Below are 8,285 nucleotides of genomic sequence, written 5' to 3'. Positions count from 1 at the left end.
GTAGCGTTTCCAACCCCTCGCTGAGGGGAGTTTCTGCGCGGGCGAAGCGCGGTAAACGGGCCTGAGCTGCGTCGAGGGGAGAGAGTTGGGAACCGTTCCCCTCTCCCGCGCTCCGCGGTGTCCTCGTCACCACAGCTGCAGCCGATCTCTCCCTGCAGCCTGATGGAGCTAGAGACAGAGACGATCCCCAGGAAGAGGAAGGGGGCCCCGACCTCGGCCCTGGCGACAGAGCCGGATCTTGAGGACGCGGAGCCTAAAGCCAAGGTGAGCAAAGGAGAGCCCTGGCCGGAGGCCCGAAGTCTTGTGTTGCTCCGAGTCCCGTGCCCCAGCCGCCCGTAGGGTCCCTGCAGAAGGATCAGGGCTGACCCACTGACTTCACTGAACCCTGTCCCTGGTCTGTAAATAGGGATAACGTAGCAGCCAGCCGGTCGGTGGTGGCATTGCAGGAACTAGGGGCAAGAACCAGGAGGCAGGAACTGATGCAGATGCCAGGGAAGAGTGCTGCTTACTGGCTCCCCGCTCAGTAAGTGCTCAGTCGGCTTGCTATACCATCAAGGACCACCTTCAGGAGGCGGGGCTTGGGGGGCACCACCCACAATGGGCTGTGCCTTCTACACAGTTGAGAAAATAGTCACAGGGATGCCTACAAACCAGTTCCGTGATGGTATTTTCTTAGGTAAGATTCCTTCCTCTAAGATGACTAGCTTACGTCATGTTGACATAAAACTAGCCAGTACAACCATGAAGAAATGAGTAGTAATATCTGATATTTATTAAGTACTTAAGGTGTGTTGGTGGCAGGCACTGATATAACACTCTAAACCAATGATTCTAACTTGGGGGTCAAATGACCCTTTCATGGGGGTTGCCTAAGACCATCTGCATATCAGATATTTACGTTATGATGCATAATAGTAGCAAAATTACAGTTATGAAGTAGCAATGAAATAATTTTATGATTGTAGGTGATCACAACATGAGGAGCCGTATTAAAGGGTCACAACATTAGAAAGGTTGAGAACCACCGTCTAAACCCTAGGGCAAATACACTCTTGATCCTATGTATTTATAATAACATTGACCCTTGCAGTGTTAGAATTACTCATCATATTTTTCTGTAATAAAATAGAGTTCTTGAAAGCATGAATTGTATTGTAATCTTATTATTTTTAGCATGCAGGCATGAATAATACACAAACTGTACCAATGTTTATAAAATATTCTACTAATGACATCATACCACAAGTGGCTCTTTTAGACCTTATTTTCAATTAATTAGAGCAGTTCTTGTGTTTGTATGTATATTAAAATAATCAGAAACTTGAATAATTGCCTTTTTGCCAATGATGAGCGTTATAGTGTGCTGTATTCTAATTTGTCTTTACAGAAAGCTCGCTTATCTTCCATTTTATTTGCTGAAAATCATGTAGTAACCCATAAACAGCTGTGTGAGTTGCTGAAGTATGCAGTTCTGGGTAAATCCACTGTTCCTGAACCCAGGTATGAGATAAACTGTGCATAGGCCAGAGGTTTCAAACTGTTTGTAGCTTATTGATATTGGTTAGCCATGCATCATATTCATTTTTAATTAAGTAACAGCTGTCAATAATTATTTGGGAATTTCTGTATAAAAATTCAGCTTGGTGATTTCTTCAAAGAACTTAAAAATCTGGTAACCATCTCTGTTCTCCTAACAGTCAACAGATTTGCCAAAGCTGAAGGTGTGCATACTCTATTGTCCCATCTGTGCATACTTATCATTACATATCTGTCTGGCTATATAGATATTGTAGTTTGCTTCCCCTGATATGGACTCGATAGAAATCACATTACTTACTGTTTTCTTATTATAGGCTAATGCTATCTTAATAATTCTGGTTAGTCTTTTCCTTCTTTTATAGATAAAGTATGAAGAGATGATATTATTTGAATTCTGTCAGTGATATGGATGACTTATGCAAATTATATTTTTTATGCCTGTCTTAGATGGGGTTTCTATTGCTATAATGAAAAACCATGACCAAGGTAACTTGGGGAGGAAAGAGTTTATTTGGCTTACACTTCCATATCATAGTAAATCACTGAAGGAAGTCAGAATAGGAACTCAAATGTCGGGGTCCGGTGCCAGCCTGTATCCTAAATAATTTCTCTGGACCAGAGGGGAGGTGTGGGAATAATTCAGACAATTCACATGGCTTTATCGAGAGGGAGATTTTCAGTGATCTCTCATGAAACTTTGAGTTCACATCCTGAAAATTTCTCTGCGTTTATTTTCCAAACAGCCTCATATCCCAAAACATAAACAGAGGGGGAAATTCATTAGCATTCTGTTTCCTAGGTAACCAGATGGTAAATGGTTGTGGTCATGTCCACATTTACCTATGATTGCTCTGTATGCCAGCTCTGTTATGTATGCCGAATTAACATCTCTTTTAGGCATCCTCCAAATTACAAAGAAGGAGCAAAACAACATCCTGACCCTTTGTTAGGGATGGCTGCAGGCTAGGTGACGACCTTCTGTGCAGCAGGTGCAAACTGTGGCCTGAGATTTTGGTTGCCATAACATGTAGAAATATGGTCCTACACTCAGACAAGGCAGGAACCTGGAGGCAGGAGCTGATGAAGAGGTTATGGAGAGGTGCTGCCTATTGGCTTGCTCATCATGGCTTGCTCAGCCTGCTTTCTTATAGAATCCAAGATCCCCAGCTCAAAGATGGCACCACCCACAATGGGCTGGGCCCTCCTCCATTAATCACTAATTAAGAAAATGCTTATAGAGGATCTTAGGGAGGCATTTTCTTAATTGAGGTTCCCTCCTTTCAGATTACTCTTGCTTGTGTCAAGTTGACATAAAACTATCCAGCACAATACTTATCAAGAGATTAGCACACATTTCCCTGAGGCAGGTTGTTATAATTGTCTAGATTTTTTTAGAACCATCTTCTTTGTCAAGAAATACTGCCATCTGGCAGGGCCTAGTGGCACATCTCAGCACTCCAGAGGCTGAGGCAGACAGATATCTGAGTTTGAGGACAGCTTAGATTACATAGTGAGCTCCTGGATAGCCAGGGCTCATGTAGAGATACCCTATACCTTCTTCTTCTTCTTCTTACCTTCTTCTTCTTCTTCTTCTTGAAGGAGGAGGAGGAGGAGGAGGAGGAAGAGGAGGAGGAGATGAAGGAGGAAGAGGAGATGAAGGAGGAGGAGGAGAAGGAGGAGGAGTGTAACATGAATGGCTGTTTGTTTGTGTTTCTCTGTCCTGCCCAGTACCCCCAGCTGTTTAGTCCCAGAGAAAAAACGACACATAGATCTCTTTAAGTTATAATGCTGATTGGCCCATTAGGTAAGGCTACTCATTAGCTAACTCTTTCATCTTGATTAACCCATTTTTCTGATCTATGTTAGCCATGTGGCTCAGTACCTTTTTCAGTGGGGCAGCTCACATCCTGCTGCTTCGGTGATCTGGGCAGGAATGGGAGGAATCAACTTCCTCCTCCCCAGAATTCTCCTGCTCTCCTTGCATCATTCCTGTCTGGTTTTCCCACCTACACCTCCTGCCTGGCCAATCAGCGTTTATTTAAAACATGATTGACAGAATATAGACAATTCTCCCGCACCAGAGGAGGAGGAGGAGGAAGAAGGGGAAGGGAGGAAGGAAAGAAGGAAAGAAGGAAAAAAAGAAAGAAAGAAAGAAAGAAAGAAAGAAAGAAAGAAAAGAGAGAGAGAGAGAGAGAGAGAGAGAGAGAGAGAGAGAGAGAAAGAAAGAAAGAAAGAAAGAAAGAAAGAAAGAAAGAAAGAAAGAAAGAAAGAAAGACTGCCATTGATTTCAGCCCTCATCTCCTCATCTGATGTTCTGGCTTAGGTGGGGTTACAGAGTATGTTGGAGACAAACCTTTGTAAAATAAGTTCGGAGTTCTTATTTAAAGTAAATGTTCGGATGGAAGGAGAACACCAGCTGCCCTAAGTTGTCCTCTAACTTCCATCCTGTGACACACACAAAATAAGTATAGTTAAAGTTTTAAATAAGCATTAATAGGACAATGCACTTATTAATAAATGCATTGCCTTTCACTTGACATTTGGTTATAGCGAATATTTATCACAAAGATCTTTATTCGAATTCTTTGAAGTAAGGACTGTCTTTAAGTTATAGTGTGAGTCAGAGAGGGTCAGTGGTTGGTGAAGTTTTATTGGTTGTCAGTCACTGTTTCCTGCTTGTCTTCTGTGTCTGTAACTGTCTGAGAGTATCGTCTTAGCTGTGTGTTGGTTTGATTATTTTTTTTTTCCCAACAGCTGGTGCCAACTTTTACACCAAAACCACCTAAACAACGTGGTGGTTTTTATTCTGAAGGGAATGAGTCAGCTACACTTCTACAGGTTCTATTTGGAATTCAGATTTCTCCGAAAGGCATTCAGACATGTAAGATAAGAAAATTTTGTATTAGGGGCTAAGTTAGAGCTCCTATCCTGAGGCTACGGCATCAGTCTGAGAATGTTTCTCAGTAATCTAGTTAAACAAGCACAGGAAGGCAGGAAGGTATATAGACAGCAGAAGTACTAAGGGCTGTGTTTAGATTAGATTTGTCTGTGCTTTTCTTCGATAATCTAGCAAAAACAGTTATTCTCTAATTATAGTATATAGCTTCTAGGTTGATTATGTTTTATGTGAAATATGGAATTTTTATAAATTGCAAAATTCACATAAAATTTGTACCTCTCTTAAATCATAATGTTGGGCATGGAGGTGCATAGCTGTAACTGTAACAGGTGGAAGACAAGTAAGAAGGATTTGAATCCAGCATGGGTGCAAGACCTGTTTAAAAACAAAACAAGCAAAAGGAAAACCAATCTAAGAAAAATTTTAAAAATTGGATGTCAGTAGAATACTATCTGGAGCTCAATAGCACCTGCCATTTAGAAAGAAAGGTATGTGTACCTGGCGATGGTGGCGCTGGCGCCTACCTTTAATCCCAGCACTCGAGAGACAGAGGCAGACAGATCTCTGTGAGTTTAAGGCCCAGCCTGGTCTACAGAGTGAGTTCCAGGACAACTAAAAAGAAATTAAAAAAAAAAAAAAACATGTACTGTTTGTTTCATATCCTGCCCTATTTCCCTCTGGTCTGCTTGTCCATATATTCCTGAAGGTATTTGAGTCCATCAGCCCTAATCAACCTGGGTCTTGATTCTCTTTTGCTTCCATTTTATCGAGTATGTTTTATATGCCCAGTCGTGTATTAGTCATGCTATGTTTATCATCTGTAATGATCATGTTGTCCTGTAAGAGGAATTTTATTTTATTTCATGTTTAAGAAAGTGAGTAGCTCACCAAAGTTAACAACAAATAAATTGTAGAATTTGAATTTTAGCCCAGATGAGCCTGTAGCTAGAACTTTCAACCTAGACAACCCCTGTATCATCTACCCTGGTTACCTGATATGCTGTCTAGTTACATAAAGATTAGAAGTCCCTGAGAACACTGAACTTGTTAATTCCTCTGATGTTGACTTTTTACAGTGTGGAGTGAGAGGAACAATTTCCAGGTGGAGATTTTATTGTAAATGTGGCTTCTTTCACTCTCTCCTATGTTCAGGAAACAGTTCTCATTTTATAATACGAATAGTTAAAGCCTAGACTATTATGAAGGGCTGAACCAACAGTGAGAGTCCAGCCCTTTAAGAGTATTTTGTCTGTTTTGAAGTATTTTTAAAAGACTTATTAATATATTTTTTTTCAGAAATTCAGCTTGCCTCCTCCAATGTCCAGTTTTCTATTTGATATCATTGGGTTGCAAAAGAAGAAATCAGCCAGAGGTTTTCCTAGGACTATTAAAGGTATGGCTTCCATTTTTGCTGTTGTTTGTAAACAGATGTATGTATGTGGTAAAGTTTATTCTTGTAAGCGACAATAACAACAACAGAATCTTCAGTTCTGATCAACTTAAACAAAAAAGTGTCTTCTTTCTTTTCTTTTTTTAAAAGAAAGAATTTTAAAATGAGCAACTACCCATAGAGAGTAGATACCGGGAACCATTGGCCCATGCTTCAGAAACTTGTTAAGTTCGATAGCTAAGGATATTTGATTGTCACTGACATTGAAACTTCTAATTACTGTGAACATCTGCTCTCGGCTGTCACTAGGTCTTTGTTTCTACTAGGATATAGGTGGGAAGGAAGAACTTACCATTGACTAATGAAAGGGACGTGAATATTATTCACACTGAAGAACAGATGGGGAATTTAGTTGGTCCTACTTTTAGTTGTGACCTACAGGTGCAGTAGTTAGAGCTTTAAGATACATACCCATGACAGCAGTGTTGTTCAGACCTGGGAACGTCCTGCAACTAAGTTACAGTTAACCTTTTTTTTTTTTTAAGTAAGAATATGGGTTGTAGAATAGGAATTATCAAAATTCAGACAAAGTAAAGGTAAATATTGTCCAATGGTACTTCTTTGTGTTCAGAAATAATAGTTAAGTAACTGTATATTTGCACCGAGGAGGCTTACACAGTAGGACTAATCAGTCTGTTCCCTCCTACCTCCTTTTGAACTGTTTCCTAGTTTCCTGCATCTTGGTGGTATCTTTTGATTTTGCTGCATTTTCATTGTTCTTCTTCCAGTAGATGCCTATGTTATATATGCTGCTGTATTTGATTTAGCATGCAAGATCTCTGAATAAATCATATAGTATCTTTTTAAGATTTGAGGTTCAAACAAAGGTCCTTAGTTGACAAGGCTAAAAGACACAGATTATTGTGGATGCTGAGGGGGAAAAGAGGTGGTAGTGAAAGAAAGAGCCAGGGATGCTGCTTGTGACTGTGTGATGCAGACTTTGAGTTTGAATAATGTTTTTATTCTGCAGTTATTAAGGCACTAGAGAGGTTATGATTATTGCTCTGTTCTCTTATGATTTTATTTCATTTTTTCCATCCTAGGTATATTCAAGTCCCCAAGGCATACTCCATGGCTCTCCCATCTTCCTTTACTCTTTCCTTTGGAGTCTTCATTTATTTTTCAAGTTTTCCTGTCTGTTTTCTATAGATGACTTCTGTGTCTTTATCTCTAGATTTGATATACCAGTCTTTCATTGCAGCAGTCGCCTCCTGGACATTGTTTCTTTCTTCTCTGTTCTATCATAGCTAAAAACATCTTATGTCATCCATAAATAATAGGCTTCTATCTTCAGTTTCCATGTTAGTACATTTTTTTCTCGTTAGTCACCAGAGTTGAATTTTAGAGTTCCTTTTATTTTAGTTTCCTGTCTCTAATCTGCATGGATCATTGCCTTTACTCTCATAAATCTCTACTCAGATACCACTTCATCACAGAGGCCAAACTTGATATAGAAGCACGACATCAGGCATTTTCCTTGTCCAGTAATCCCTCTCGTCTCCTTTTATCTGTAGTTCTTATTTCTACTTGATATATTAAATATTTATTCATTTGTATTTGTTTATAAATACTTATTTCATTATTCATTGTCCACCTTCCCAACTTGAACTTAAATTCCATAGCAAATTTTATTATGTACATTGACTAGAGTAATGCCAATAAACACTCAAATATTTTCTTAATTGAATTATTTTATGTTTAACATTTCTTTTGTATACCTTCCTACCCCTTTGGCCCTCTTACTATGTAGGCTTTAGTTAAAATATCTTTTGCCAGTTTGACTGTAGAGCCTTTCTACTTTTGTTCTGTTCTATTTTTCACAAGTATTTGAGGTTAATATTTCTTAAGATACTCTATATTTTGTTGCTTCCCTTATCAGGAGCTTTTATTGTTCTGCATTATGTATTGATTGATGAACCAAAGTTCAAACTCTTGACCCTGACACTCAAATGGTCTATCATTTATTTTAATCTCTACTCTCAACTTGACTCGTAGATATTTTTCTTTCCTACTAACCTGTCATTGGCAAGTCAAGTTCTTTCCATTCCTGTCTTACTTGGTGTGCCCTCTTCTACTGTGATATATTGGCTTTTTGGGGCAGCAAAGAGCAGATGTCTGTCTTAATCAAAAAGGATAGTATTTGGAGGATTCCTGTTGACTTGAAAGCCATTTGGAAGCTAAGTACCTCCAGCAAAGAACTGTCTGTCCCTTTTCATTGCATCAAACAAACAGAGGAAGTTTTCAATGTAGTTAGTTCTTTATCTTTTAGTTAAAATTCTGGTTAACATGATCAGCTGGTGTTGATGGAGTAGAAGGCAAAAGGTGTAAGTAGGTGAAGATGAAACAGGCTGTTTGAGATGGGTAGGCACTGTAACAAGGGTCTAACATACCAGCTAT

At 39.4% G+C, this 8,285-nt stretch overlaps 1 protein-coding gene across 8 annotated transcripts in view; it reads left to right on the top strand.

Moving 5' to 3' along the window:
- Positions 1 to 8,285, top strand: part of Rexo5 (RNA exonuclease 5) — a 57,689-nt gene that overhangs the window by 110 nt on the left and 49,294 nt on the right. The window contains exons 2-5 of one of the 8 annotated variants that reach the window (XM_087908517.1): positions 159 to 264; positions 1,388 to 1,500; positions 4,294 to 4,420; positions 5,735 to 5,831. In XM_087908517.1, the coding sequence (XP_087764643.1) occupies positions 163 to 264; positions 1,388 to 1,500; positions 4,294 to 4,420; positions 5,735 to 5,831 (439 nt within the window). In that variant the 5' untranslated portion in view covers positions 159 to 162. Of the gene's footprint in view, positions 1 to 14; positions 265 to 1,385; positions 1,501 to 2,003; positions 2,026 to 4,293; positions 4,421 to 5,734; positions 5,832 to 8,285 lie in introns of those variants that run through there. The other 7 variants (XM_087908522.1, XM_087908520.1, XM_087908516.1 and 4 more) reach the window with 7 other exon arrangements.

The sequence above is a fragment of the Myodes glareolus genome, chromosome 7, assembly GCF_982192425.1.
Source record: "Myodes glareolus chromosome 7, mMyoGla1.1, whole genome shotgun sequence".
Taxonomy (NCBI): domain Eukaryota; kingdom Metazoa; phylum Chordata; class Mammalia; order Rodentia; family Cricetidae; genus Myodes; species Myodes glareolus.
This window is presented reverse-complemented; position numbering and strand designations above follow the sequence as displayed.